The sequence below is a fragment of the Mustelus asterias genome, unplaced genomic scaffold (assembly GCF_964213995.1).
Source record: "Mustelus asterias unplaced genomic scaffold, sMusAst1.hap1.1 HAP1_SCAFFOLD_2204, whole genome shotgun sequence".
Lineage (NCBI taxonomy): Eukaryota > Metazoa > Chordata > Chondrichthyes > Carcharhiniformes > Triakidae > Mustelus > Mustelus asterias.
Window position 1 is genome coordinate 1 of NW_027592149.1, and position 15304 is coordinate 15304.

The 15304-nt window shown below is 43.7% G+C and overlaps 1 gene segment (V, D, J or C); it reads left to right on the plus strand.

Annotated features, from left to right (window-relative positions):
- Nucleotides 1-30: 30 nt before the first annotated feature.
- Nucleotides 31-15090, plus strand: LOC144489455 (Ig heavy chain C region-like). The segment is given in 5 exon segments: nt 31-76; nt 11422-11727; nt 12702-13007; nt 13900-14208; nt 14684-15090. Coding segments are annotated over 5 exon segments (1356 nt in total).
- Nucleotides 15091-15304: the final 214 nt, after the last annotated feature.

The window sequence follows — 15304 nt, forward strand, 5'->3', positions numbered from 1 at the left end:
GACCCAGCCTAGAGAATGTGACACTGTGACTCCATGGGCTACTGGGGACAAGGGACCATGGTGACGGTGACTGCAGGTAAGAACCATGCCTTTATTTAGTCAGTGTTTTATTTGAGTTTTTGTTTTATACTTTTTCTCGATTTTATAAATTCATTCGTTCAATGTAATGTGGTTTGGTGGATTCTGTGCTGAAAATCTTTACAATGTTTCATGTGATCCTGCTTAAAATGGGGGTTATAGAATTCTACTGTTAATTGACAAAAGGTGACACTGAGTGATTCAGTCTCTTGTTGTGATTTGTTGTTTATCTGCTGAGGACATTGTGTGGCTGGGTTACTTTAAATGCCTTCCTTTTGTTAAACAGTTCGGCGTTTCTTCAATGTTTAATCTCGGTGACATCTCGTGGCTGCGAGTTGCACCATCTACTGCACAAGTGTTTGAAATCTAACCCAATATTAACAAAATGTGTTAAAGTTGCTACTTTAATTTTGCGAACATGTTCCGCTTAATCACAATCTGGTTTTGTTATGTCATTGTTGTGCTTATTTTAATTATTAGTTGTTTTGGTGATGGTCAGATTGGCTGAATTTTAAATTGAGATTTTCTGCCAATGTGAAATTTGATTCTGTTGCAACTGTTTGTAGAATTGAGCTGCTTCTGCATGAACCGGGGTTCAGTCCCTCAGTGCTGCGTGTTTGTGGTGAGGAGGTTGTCTGTCTGGGTGACTTTGAATAAGTAAAATTTGTGAAATGGTTCGGAGATTCTGCACTGTTTCCACTCGGTGACACTGAGCTGTTGCACACTTTGTGATTGAATACAAACAGTCTGAGGGTTTTAAACTACTTGACGCGTGCCTGCAGACAGAAATCAGGCAGGCTTTATTGTATTTTTATTTTTTTAAATCTTAGCTGATAATTGCAGGTTAAACCAAACCACGGTTTATGCCACTCGTCCAAAACATAGTTTGCCACTGCATTCACAATTTGGGATACAGGCCATGTTTAACCTCGGTGGCATCTGACGGCTGCAGCTTTTACCTACCCAATATTTAAATATGTTTGAAATCTGTTTGAAATATGACCCAATATGAATAGAATGTGGTAAAATTTCAATATTAATTTGTTGGACATATTCCACCTCTTCGCAATGCTATTGCTCTTATTCCAAATTTCTGTTTAGTTCAAACATTCATGTATTTGGTGACGAGCTGGGTTGCCGGATTGAATATTGAGATTTCCTTGCAATCATATTTTTGATTTTGTTGAATGGATAATTGAGTTGCGTCCCCGTGAAACGGATTCATTCCCTCATTGATGTGTTTTGGTGTGTTTCTGTTGAGGAGGTTCTGTTGTTGGGTCACTAAGAATGTTTAAAATGTGTGAAATGTTTTGGTGTTTCTGCATTGCTTAAACTCAGTGGCACTGAGCGGTTACACGTTTTCTGGTTAAATGCAAATAATCTATGAGTTTGAAAATCCTTGTAGGGAGAAAATAAGCAGGTTGTGAAAGAAATAAAATAAAGGTATTACAGCATTTTTATAAATTTTAACTAACTCTTAGAAATTAAAATAAATCATGTCTTACAACGCTCAATCGGACACTAAGTAGTTGCTGCAAAAACAAACTTCTCATTAACAAGTTTGATAGTAAAATTAAGATAAATCAAACTGTTATTAATCGGTAACATAACTACATATTCACAAAAGATTATTTTCTATTAATATCATTTCGCATTAATCGACTTTAATAGTTCTGCTGTGCTTTGCATACAATTAACATGACCAAAAAAGTTTCTCGGCTGGAAATATTTTGTGATAATTCCAGAAACTATTTCCATGATAACATGCTGTTTCCACAGCAGCGCTCAGTTCAACAAGATACTTTGCATTGATTGTTATATCCCCGATGAAGTTCGCATTCACTTAAATCTGAGTTTTGGAGAATAATTGGCAATAAAACGCTATTTGGCAATTTTTGTGCCCGATTATTACATTGTTTCTGTGCAGGCGCAGCATTCCTTCCAAGTAATTTGTAGTTGGATGCAGAGGTAATTAATCACTAATCTCATCTCAAAATTTGTGAAATGGTTTGGTGTTTCTCAATTGTTTCTGTATTGTTTCAACTCGGTGATCCTGAGCGGTTACAGTTTTTCTAGCTAAATGAAAAAAACAAACTGCGTTTAAACATCCTTGTCAGGATAAAACAAACTGGTATCGGAAAAAATAAAACAAATATATATTTGAGCATTTTATTCATGTTAACTGATGCTTGCAGATTAAAGTAAATCATGAATTACAATTCTTACTGTGTCACTGTATCTCTGTTAGGGACATTACACTACACTGGATCTGTTATATCTGATTTGCACATTTTCAGAAAAATAAAAATTTTTGCCCAGTTTTCGAGATTTGAGATAGACTTAAAAGTCGAAGGGAATTTTGAAATGAATATCAGTTTAATTTAAAAGAAGTTATTGATTTTTGTTGTTGTACTTTGAAAATTGATCAGTTAGAATCCCACAGTTTAAATAAATTTGACAGAGTGAACACAGTTTTCTGACAGGTGGAATTCGCTGACACTAAACAATTGTTCATATCATGGTGTTTGAATTGTCGTAAGGTGTCAAGAGAAACTGGCTAGAGATTTACAATTTAATACTTGAAATTCAAATAATTAATTTTTTATAATATTATAATATTTTTATATGAGTAATATTTGCTCTGCATTTAATAATAACATCCTGTCTCCCATTACTGCTGAACATAGAATAGAATTATTGGATGAATAAATGACAGAATAGAAGAATTGATTCTATTTGAGCATTATGTTTAATTAGTATTAAATATTATACTGAAGAAAAAGTCTCGACTTATTTTGTGCATCACGTTTCAGTGTTGCAGAGGATTTGAATCAATTGTCCTCATTGTGTTTTTCATTGTTTAATTCAGAACTTCTTAATTTAAACAATATGTTCAGTAATTAAATTATATGGATGGTCCAAATTATTAAATCTAGGAAGCAGCTTCATTGGCCTCAAACTGCCAGGCCGTTACAGTGTATACAAATTCAGAAACATGCATTCTTAACACGTTTGCAGGTTATAATAAGGCATTTGGAGTAAAAGTGGAAATGAAAAAACATGACAATGTTATTCGATTGAAGCAAATGAATTACAGATGTCTGAATCTTTCCATTCAGGAATTTGAAGTTTATTGTTTGAGATTTAATTGGAACCCAATTACTTCACAATGTTCGAGGCAGGGAAAGTTTTGAATGATTGAAAACTGATTTTATTACGGAGTACAAATCAGCTAACAGGAAAAGTAACCGGCAATTAACAAAACAAAATATAATATTGGTGCTAATTAATTTAAAACAGAATACCTTGAATAATGCACGGGCGTGCAAAGTATCATCCGTTTCAGAGAATGTTTAATTGTATCGAAAATGAATTCAGAAACAAAACCTTTCTTTCATCAGCTATGCTTAGCTCGATAAGGTGTTTTACCTCGACTATTTTGTTGATTACATTTAATTAAGAAATTCGATCGAATCAGGTAATGATTTTCAATGTAAATGTTTCTTGGTTTATTTAATCCTTACTGTGTCACTGTATCTCTGGCAGGAACATTGAACTGTCCTGAATCTGTTATTTTTGATTCCTAATTTTCAGCGAAATTACATTTTTACATAGTTTTCGAGAAGTGAGAAAGACAGAGAGACATAATTAAAAATCGACAGGAGTTTTGAAATGAATATCAGTTTTATTTAAAAGAGGTCATTGATTTTCTGTTGTAAATTGATCATTGATCAATTAGATTCAAACAGTTTGAATTAAATTGACAGATTGAACATACCTACCTGCTGGGAAGTCGATTGTTGCACGTTTGTGTCTTCTGTTTCTGCGCGCGTGGTCACCGTGTTGGGGCCAGGAAACTGCCTGACTGGCTGTAAATCGTCTGGTTTATTCTCCTGTATTTCAGGGAGTTAAATTTGATTTATTTCTTCATACACTTGTATCTGTGAGTAATGTGACAGTTTGACTTGATGTTTGGCTCGGCGTCTCAGAAATGAGATCCCTAAAGCACACTGTGACCATCAGAGAGAGCAGAAACTTCAGATTGTAGAGGGAGATTTGGATGATATTGAACCAGTGATGAACCGGCCTTGGGAATGTTCGATGAGCAAATGCAAAGTGAGATTTACTATATTATGCTCCGTAGTAAAGCAGTCCCTGATCTGTTTAGTATGACAGTTGAAGGGTCAAATTCATTTGCATCTTATTTTTAATCTTCTAAAGCCATTTTAGAGTCATTTGCTCGGCCAGAATTTTTAATCATCAATAATTGTTCCTTGAGAAAGTGTTGATATGAAGCATCCTTGAATAACTGCAATCCATATGCTGCAGGCATCCGCCGTGCTGTTAGGCGGAAGTTCCAGGATTTTGAGCCAGAAGGAACTGAGGTATTGTTTCAAGTCAGGATGGTGTGTGTCTTGGAGGGGAGCTTGCAGGTGGTAGCCTTCATATGTGGCTGCTGCCCTTATCCTGTTAGGATATAAAGGCAACGGGTTTGGACAGTGTTTACTATGGAGCCTTGGTGAGTTGCTGCAGTGCATCTTGTATATAATACACACTGCTGTCACTGCTTGTTAGTGATGGAGAGAGCGAATAGGGTGAATGAGGGGGCGGATAATCTTGTGGGTGGCTTTGCCCTGGATTGTGTCAAATTTCTTAAGTTTTTACAGGTTTCCCTCATTGAGGAAAGGGGAAATTATTCAATTGCGACTGATAGCGAAAGATTTAAATGTTTTTCCAACCCTTGGCCCGCGCTCCATATTGTGCTCACTTGTCACTCCCACTTACTGCATGAATGGGTGAGTATGTGTGGAGTGAGTGTGCTTTTCCAGACTGAATCAGCCAAATAGAGACTTATACACATCACACACTCTCACACACATAATTACTCTCATATTCTCTCACACATGCACACACACACACATACATACTCACACTTACTTTCTCTCTCATACGGTCTCTCTTACACACCCATACACATTCTCTCTCTCACGTTACACATACACTCTCTCAATACAAATACATACATCGTCTCGCTCTCTCCATCAATCTCTCACATCCCCATACACAAAAGCGCTCACATCCCCACACACCCACCCATTCTCTCTTATACACAGACACACACTCTCACATAAGCACAGTCTCACACTCTCGCACACGCACTCTCACATGGACTCTCTCTCTTCCACTCTCTGTCACACACGCTCAAGCTGTCTCACATTTCTTCACACGCTCTCTCACAATTCCTCTTGCACACGCATCTCTCTCTCTCTCTCACACACATATTTATATTTCTCTTGCGCACACTATCTCACACCTCTACATTCTTGCTCTCACACACTGGCTCTCTCACAAACACATTCACAAACATAGAACATGCACACACTCTAACACACACTCTTACACACAGACACGGTCTCTCACATAAGCACAGTCTCGCGCACACATTCTCTCTCTCACACACACATGCACTATCCCTCTCACATTCCCTCTTCCGTACACTCTCACTTCGTCTCACACACATTCCCATGCTCTCACTCATACGGACACTTGCACACGCATTCTCTCACACAGGTACATATTTCTCTCTCTTTCACCCGCTCACTCCCTTACACATTGTCTCACACACGCACAATCTTGCTCTCAAACACTGTCTCTCACAAACACCCTCTCTTTCACACGCACACAATCTCGCACACAGTCTCATAGAACATAGAACATAGAACAGTACAGCACAGAACAGGCCCTTCGGCCCACGATGTTGTGCCGAGCTTTATCTGAAACCAAGATCAAGCTATCCCACTCCCTATCATCCTGGTGTACTCCATGTGCCTATCCAATAACCGCTTAAATGTTCCTAAAGTGTCTGACTCCACTATCACTGCAGGCAGTCCATTCCACACCCCAACCACTCTCTGCGTGAAGAACCTACCTCTGATATCCTTCCTATATCTCCCACCATGAACCCTATAGTTATGCCCCCTTGTAATAGCTCCATCCACCCGAGGAAATAGTCTTTGAACGTTCACTCGATCTATCCCCTTCATCATTTTATAAACCTCTATTAAGTCTCCCCTCAATCTCCTCCGCTCCAGAGAGAACAGCCCCAGCTCCCTCAACCTTTCCTCATAAGACCGACACTCCAAACCAGGCAGCATCCTGGTAAATCTCCTCTGCACTCTTTCCAGCGCTTCCACATCCTTCTTATAGTGAGGTGACCAGAACTGCACGCAATATTCCAAATGCGGTCTCACCAAGGTCCTGTACAGTTGCAGCATAACCCCACGGCTCTTAAACTCCAACCCCCTCCAGTCTCTCCTCCTCTTATACACGAACACACATGTATATACAATGTATCTCTCTTTAAACACTCCACCTACCACAGACACATGTTCTCTCAACAGTCAATTCACTCACACACACTCACGCATCCACTCTGTCTAAGTTTCACACTTTTTCTCGCTCACACACACTCTTCCCGCCCCTCCACACACACACACACACACACACACACACATACACTCAAACACCCCACATTGCTTCTATCATCCACACACATTGTACACATCTTTCTCACTCACACGCCATCCCATGCACAGTTTCACACAGTGATGAACATATTATTTTGCTTTCCAATAGGCACTCCCTCTCACACACACTGTCTTTCACATGAACACAACACTCTCCCACACACATAACCTCCCTCTCAGGCACACACACTCTCTTTCACAGACATCGTGTATCTCAAATAGACACACTCCCTTTCACATCAACATACACACAATCACACACAGAAGTACTCTTTCACACAGACTCCCCACACACACTCTCCCCGCCCCTCCACACGCATACATTTTCAAGAAGAGACACACTCTCACACACAAAGAATAACTCTTCAAACACACATTCTGTCTCTCACACACACATTATCTCACACATCCTTTCTCTCACGTACACTCTCTCCTCTTGCACGCACAGCCCACTGTCTCACACACGTGCAAACGCATTCTATCATTCACAGGCATCCTCACACACACGTTCTCTCTCTCTCTCTCTCTCTCTCTTTCTCTCTCTCTCTCTCTCTCTCTCTCTCTATCTCTCCCTCTATCTCTCTCTCCCTCTATCGCTCTCTCTCTCTCGCTCTCTCTCACACACACACTTTCGGTCTCACATACGTCAGAGTGTCTGTCCTTGACACCATAGAGTAGAATCATAGGATCCTACAGTGCAGAAGGAAGCCATTCAGCCCATCGAGTCTGCACCAACAGCAATCCCACCAAAGCCCTATCCCCATAACCACATGTATTTACCCTAACTCGTCACCCTGACACTAAGGGGCAATTTTAGCACGGCCAATCCACCGAACCCACACATCGTTGGACTGTGGGAGGAAACAGGAGCACCCGAATGAAACCCAAACAGACACGGGGGGAACTTGCAAACTCCACACAGACAGTGACCCAGTCGGGAATCCAACTCTGAGGCAGCAGCGCTAATCACTGTGCCACGGTGCCACCATCCCCCCCCCCCCCCCCCGACCGCCCCCCCCCCCCCGACCCCCCCCCTCCCCCCGACCCCGGTAGCATTTGAATGAGGGTGGGATCAAGGGGCCCGAGTAAAACTCAAGTCAATAAGAATCGGCGGGAAATTCTTCTCTGTTTGAAGTCATACTTAGCAGAAAGCAACATGGTATTGGTGGTTGGAGGGCAAACATCTAAGTTCAGATTTCACTGCAGGATTTCGGCAGGGGAGTGTTTTGGGAGCAACAATCTTCTACTGCTTCAACAGTGACATTCCCTCCAACATGAGGTCAGAAGTAGGAATTTCCATGTGTTACACCGGACAAAAACACCCAAAAAATAAGAAGGGAATTGGCTGAGACCAAGGCCGCCTGGCTCCCCAATACTGGTGTAAACTTGGTGTTTGATTCCTGTGCGACCCATCCTAGTTTTGCTGTCAGCTTCCCTGCAGCTCCCTCAGTCTGACTATTTGTTCACTGGTACGTGTTTCTTAAAGAAAGACACCGACATTAAAGCAGCTGCCCGGTGATTTACACATCCCTGTTACTGAAAGCTGATCAATGTGGAGAATCGGGAAAAGATCGATGGAGAGGAAGAGGTGGAGGTGGCCCACTGACTCTGTCACCGTCAACCACATTTACTCACTCACCCTCAATCTCTCATCCTCACTCAAAGAACTTGACTCACTCACCCTCACTTATCCACCTTCCCTCGCTGACACACTCTCACTCATTCATCCCCACTCACAAATCCCAACTCACTCATCCCAACTCACTCATCCCAACTCACTCACCCTTGCTCACTCATCCACCCTCACACACTCAATTTCACACACTCAATCTCATACACTCAACTTCACACACTCAATCTCACGCACTCAACCTCAGAAACTCATTGATCCTCATTCACCCTGAGTCACTCACCCTCACACCCTCACTCACTCAAAATCACTCACACACATTCGCTCACTCACTCTCACCCATCCTCACTCACTCACCCTCATTCACTCACATTCACACCCTCATTCACTCACCAGCACTCACTTACTCACTCAGACACACTCGCCCTCACACACCCTCACTCACTCATCCTGATTCACTCATTGTCACTCAGTCACCCACACTCACACGCTATCACTCACTCAATCTCACTCACTAACCCTCAGTCACTCAGTCAGAGCCTCAGTCACTCACCAACACTCATAGTCACCTTCGTTCACTCATCCCACTAACACACCCTCACTCACCCAGTCTCACTCACTCAGCCCACTTACCCACCCTCACTTATCCAGTCTCACTCACTCTCACTCACCCTCACTCACCCCACTTACCCACCTTCACTCATCCAGTCTCAATCACTATCACTCACTCACCGCACTTACCCTCCCTCATCATCCAGTCTCAATCTCACTCACTCACCCTCACTCACTCTCCCCACTTACCCACCCTCACTCACCCAGACGCACCCCTACACGCTCAAGCTCAATTACCCTCCCTCTCTCACGTACGCCACCTGACCCATTCAAACTCACTGAGACTCACGCACCTACATTCACTCACACACCCTCACATATTCACCATCACTCACGTTCACCCACCCTAACTCACAGATCCTCAATCACTCATCCTCAGTCAAACACCTTTACTCACTCGCCTTCACTCATCCACCCATCCGCATTCATTCTCGCTCACACACTCTCACACACCACCCTCAATAACACACCCTGACTCACTCACTCTCTCACCCTCACTTACTAAGTCACATTCACTCCTCACCCTCATTCACTCGCTCTCACTCACCCACCTTCACTAACCTTCACGCATCCTCACTCACACACCCTCATTCATTCTCTCTTACCGGCACTCACTCACCCACCTTCACTCACACATTCAGCCACCTTCACTCACCCACCCTCTCTCACACACCCTCATTTACTCACGCTCTCTCACCCTCACCCACACTCACTCACTCATCCTCAATCACTCATCCTCACTGAAAGAACTTCAATCACTCACCCTCACTTACCCACCTTCGTCACTCACACACCATCACTCATCCACTCTCACTCCTTCAATCACTCACCCTCACGCACTCACATTCTCTCACTCACACTCGCTAAACCTGTGTGTGGAGGTCTGCAACGAGAGAGAAGAAAGATCTCAAGCGGCAGTTTGGTGTTCAAATGTGGGAGCTGCCCTGCGAATGTGGAGAGCTGGGGGGAATCCCTGGGGGCTCATGGCCAAGGACAATGGCAAAGAGCCGGGGAGAACAGGAGGTGTGCTAAAGGGCAGAGAGCCGGGGGGGAAGGGCAGAGAGCCTGGGGAATGGGCCCACAGCCGGGCAACAGGGCTGAGAGCCGGGAAAGGGCAGAGAGTCAGGAGAAAGTGCAGAGAGCCAGAAGAAAGGGCAGAGAGCTAATAGAAAGGGCAGGGAGCCAGGTGAAAGGGCAGAGAACCAGGAGAAAGGACAGAGGGACCAGGGAAAGAGGAGAGAGCCAGGATAAAGGGCAGGGAGGCCGGGGAAAGGACAGAGAGCCGAGGGAAAGGACAAGAGAGCCCACAGGAAAGGGCAGAGAGTCAGGGGGAAAGGCAGAGAGTCAGGGGGAAAGGGCAGAGAGCCAGGGGAAAGGGGAAAGTGGATATGGAGCAGGGACACCGGGCAGAGAGCCGGGGGAAAGGGTAGGGAGCTGAGGGAAAGGGCAGGGAGCCGGGGGAGAGGGGACAGAGCTGGAGGGAAGTGTAGAGAGCCAGGTGGAAGTGCGGAGAGCCGGGTGAAAGGAGAAAAGAGCCACAGGGAATAGCAGAGAGCCAGGGGAAAGCGCAGAGAGTCGGGGAAAATGGGCAGAGAGTGGGTGATCGACGGGCGGAGTGAGGATGTGCAAAATAGAGCTATCACCACAACCAGATCATCTGTAATCTCAGTGAATAATGGAGGAGACTTCAGGGCGGGAATGGCCAACTCATGCTATTAATGTATGACCCTTCAATTAGTCAATGTTGCAATTATTTGAATTTGTAATCACATTTAGAGTTTCCTGGTCATTCAGTAAGTATTCATTCCGAAGGTAGTTTTGAAGCAAAGTCACTAATCTTCGTTTTGTGGAGTGAGAGGCAGTGAGTTGGAGAGAGGAAGGGACATCAGCTAGTTTGTACACAGGCAATATCCAAAACTACAATGTGGATATGCCGACGCTAGGTTGGGGTGGGCACAGTAAGGAGTCTCACAACACCAGGTTAAAGTACAACAGGATTATTTGGAATCGTGAGCTTTTGGAACTCTTTCATCAGGCGAGTGGCTGATATGAATGAAGAGACACCGTCTTCATCACAAAGTGCTGTTGTTTGAGAAATAGCTCGTGCCTGAAGTAATGGAGAAACTCTTTACACTTCTCTGTTAATCCAATGAATGGTATGTCATTACAATGACATCAAAATGTTTTTGTCTTTCCAATCTGATAGAGGTCGAGACAGTGATGTGAGTTTCTACAAAGATGGCGATTCTCAAATGATAGGAGTAACAAAAGCTGAAAGGTGTATGTAGGTCTTAATCGGGAAATATAAAGTTAAGTTCATAATTCTAGACAAATCGTGATGTAGAAACATAGAAAATAGAAGCAGGAGTAGGCCATTCGGCCCTTTGACCCTGCTCTACCATTCACTTTGATCACAGCTCATCAATATCCTGACCCCGTCTACAACCCATATCCATTGATCCCTTTAGCCCCAAGAACTATACCTAATATTGAAACTTACTTGTATAAATATGTTTGACTAATTAATAAACGCAAGTAAGAGTCTAACTTGTTGAATCGACTATTCTTTCCCAGCGACACCGTCTCCGCCCACTCTCTACAGCCTCGTCTCTTCCTGTCAGCAACACAACTCCGCTGGCTCCATCACCTACGGCTGTTTGGCGATGGACTACTCTCCAGATGTCTCCAAACTGACCTGGAAGAAAAATGGGCAGCTGATCGCCACTGGATTTAAGACTTATCCATCAGTGAGAAACGCGAAGGGAACCTATACCCTGAGCAGCCAGTTAACCATCACCCAGTCAGAGGGAGAGTGCAGCAAAATCGACTGTGAGGTTCGACACAGCGACTCCGTCAAGAGCATTGGAATGCAATGTAAGTGTTGTGGAACTTGGGCAAGACAGGAACGCTGTGATTGAACTGTATAAGGCTTTAGTTATAACTGATCTGTAGCATTCTGAAAAAAATTGAATTATTCAAAATCCAAGTAAGTGTCTACTGACTGAAAAGTTGTTCAGAACCAAAGAACAACAGGACTATTACTGTGCAGAATGAGGCCATTGAGCCCATCATGTCTGTGCTGGCCAAAAGGGAGAACAAATAAACTAGCCAGACATTTGGAGCCCATTTTCCAGCCCTTGCGCCGTAGCCGTGCAGGTTAAAGCACCTGAGATGCAGACGTAATGACCTTTTAAATGACCATGCTTCCTGGTAATTGAGCCCTCGACTTGGGGGATGAATTATTTCTGCCTACGTCCCTTCTAATTTTGTGAACCACAATTATGTCACGCCTCAGCCTCCTCTTTTTCTAAGGAGAAAAACCCCTGCCTATCCAATCTCTCCTCATGGCGGGAATTTTCAGTCCCTGGCAACATTCTTGTCAGCGTCATCTCTCTCTAGAGCCATTACGTCATTCCTGCAACGTGGTGACCAGAACTGTACAGCAAACTCCAAACGTAGCCTAACTAGCGTTTTATACAGCTCCATCATTGCATCACTGTTTTTGCATTCAATATCTCACATAATAGAGGAACTAATCCGATATGCTTTCTTGATCAACTTTTCCAGCTGCCCTACCATCTACAAGGACCTGTGGACATGCACTCCATGGTCTTGCATTTCCTCAATCCCTCGAAATCTTCCATTTTATCGACTATTCCCTTGCTTTGTTTGCCCTCCCAAATTCATTGCGTGGCACTTTTGACGGTTGAATTCCATTCGCTATTTCCCTACCAATTCAACCAAACCATGGATATAATTCCCAAATTGGCAGCTCCGGTGCTAAAATAAAAGCATTAATTTTAAGTGTTGTCAGTTGAACCTTCAAGTAACGTCTAAACGTGTGTTTGTTGAAGGCGACATCCCCCCAACCGTTATCCTCACCGTGAGTTCCAGTGAAGAAATCACAAGCAGGAAATTTGCAACCATCGTCTGTTCAATCATCGATTTCCAGCCAAAGTCAATGACGGTGGAGTGGCTGAAGAATGGACAACCCATGGATTCAGGAATTGCCACCTCTCCTGCCTGTGAAGTGAACGGAAACTTCTCGGCGAGCAGTCGGCTGACAGTCTCCGCTGGGGAATGGTTCAGCAAAACGGTCTATACCTGCCAGGTCACTCATCAAGGACTCACTCAGAGTCAGAACATCACCGGATCTCTGGGTAAGGGATGCAAACCGAGGGAAAACAAATCATTCCGCTGTTAATCGGAATTAGAGATTTATTGAAGTTCGTGCGAAGCATAGAGCTGTCATGTAGTTTGCTGCAGGCGGATAGCGCCTCATTCAGAATTTCATCACATCAGCAATTATTTTTATTCTGTCATGAGATGTTCTTCATGGCCCATCCCTGAGAGCACTTAAGAGTCGACGACGTTGCTGTGGATCTGGAGTCACATGCATGCCAGAGCAAGATAAAGACAGCAGATTTACATTTTAAAAGGGCATTCGTGAACCATTTACAGCAATGGCTTCATAATGATCGTTAGACTTTTAAATATCGTTTTTTAATAAAATCAAATTTGACCATTTGTGGTGGTGAGATTCGAATCTATGACCCCAGACTTTTGCCCTCGGTTACAAACCCATTGATAACACCACCATGCCACTGCCTCTCCTTGAAGCAATGCGCCCTTCTAATTTGAAGTAATATAGTGACCGAGGCGGACTTGATGTCGGCTTCTCCTGACACAGCTGGTAAAATTTGGAGAAACAGTAGGTGTCGGACTGTTTCACAGGTCACAGCGTAGGGGTAAAATGTTGGAAAGTGCATCCACCCTATTTATAAACCAACGGCCATTAATTTTTCCTGAGTTCAGGATGGTCTATTTGTGTGGGAATGCTGCAATGCTGATTCATGAGAATGATACCGCTGCTACAATACTTTAATAAAGAGAATAATTTCACAGAGCAACCTGGTTTTCCATTCACCATAGAAGTTGAAAGGCGATAGTTAGAGTTTGATAACTCGAAGGCGACTTCGTCTCCTTTAGGCTGAATACTGCTGTCCTGCTTCTGAAGGAGAACTCGAGTTGGTTTTCATTTTTCATTCACAGGTCCTTCCCAGTGCCCGGATTCCACAGTCACAATACAACCACCACCAATAGAACAAGTCTTACTCGAGGCGACTGTGACCTTAACCTGTATCATTTTCAATTCTCCTTCTGGAGTCAACGTGTCCTGGATCCGAGACAGGAATTATTTGAAATCAGAGATTGCAGAAAAGCCTGGAGAGGATCCTGACAGCGTGGTCAGCAACTTAAACATCTCGACACAAGCCTGGCTGAGTGGGGCTGTGTTTGACTGCGTGGTGAGCCATCAGGATCTGCCGACTCCTTTAAGAAAATCCATCCACAAGGAAAGAGGTGAGCTGAGAGATTGAAGCAACAAATGCGTCACTGTGTCTATTTCCAGTGTAAGTGTAATGGTCAATACTTAGTATTCAGTGCATTACCAGTCCTCTGAGTGGTAACTCTGCTAACTAAACGCTCTGGGCCTGTAGATATTTTTGCGTGGGATGTTGATGAATGAAAAGTGATCTGAAGAGAATGGTATTGGTTTATGATCGAATAAGTAGGGAGTAGTCTGGTGTGGTGCACAAAACCCAACGCAGAACAGTTGGGCCGAATAGCCTGTTTCTGTGTTGTAATCTTTCTGAAACTTTCCAGTCTAGCCCCAGTTATTTGACAAAGCGATTGAGTTCCCCTCTCCTCGAAGCAGGAAGTCAAAAATTGAAACATTTAAATTCGAAAGCAAAGCACAATTTTCTGATATCTAACCAGTGTTTTCATTGTTTGCAGAGTTCTCCAGTTTATTGACATTTATTGAAATTTTCTGCAGATCCAAATCCGCGGAGACCGTCCGTCTCTGTCCTCCTGCCCTCGGCAGAACAAATATCCGCTCAGAAATTCGTCTCCCTCAGCTGTTTAGTGAGAGGTTTCTCCCCCCGAGAGGTCTTCGTCAAGTGGACCGTCAATGACAAGCCCGTGAATCCCGGGAACTACAGGAACACCGAGGTGGTGGCGGAGAACGGGAATGGCTCCTTCTTCATGTACAGCCTGTTATCCATTGCAGCGGAGGAGTGGGCCAGCGGCACTTCTTACTCCTGCGTGGTGGGACATGAAGCTCTCCCCTTGAAGATCATCAACAAAACAGTTGACAAATCCAGCGGTAAACCCAGTTTTGTGAACATTTCTCCTGTACTGGTGGACCCCGTTAGTTCATGTCAATGAGAATCTATTGGTTATATTTCGAGCTGCAAGAAAAATAATAAAGCTTTTTTCATCTGCTTATGAGTTAAACATCCAACCTGCTAATTCATTTTGATTCCTCTGTTTGCTATGGGCATAAATGCTCCTCCGACAGCAGATACTTACCAGTGTCTTGCCTCCCTATGGCACAGTGGTTAGCATTACTACTTCACAACACCAAGGACCTGAGTTGGATTCCTGGCTTGGGTGA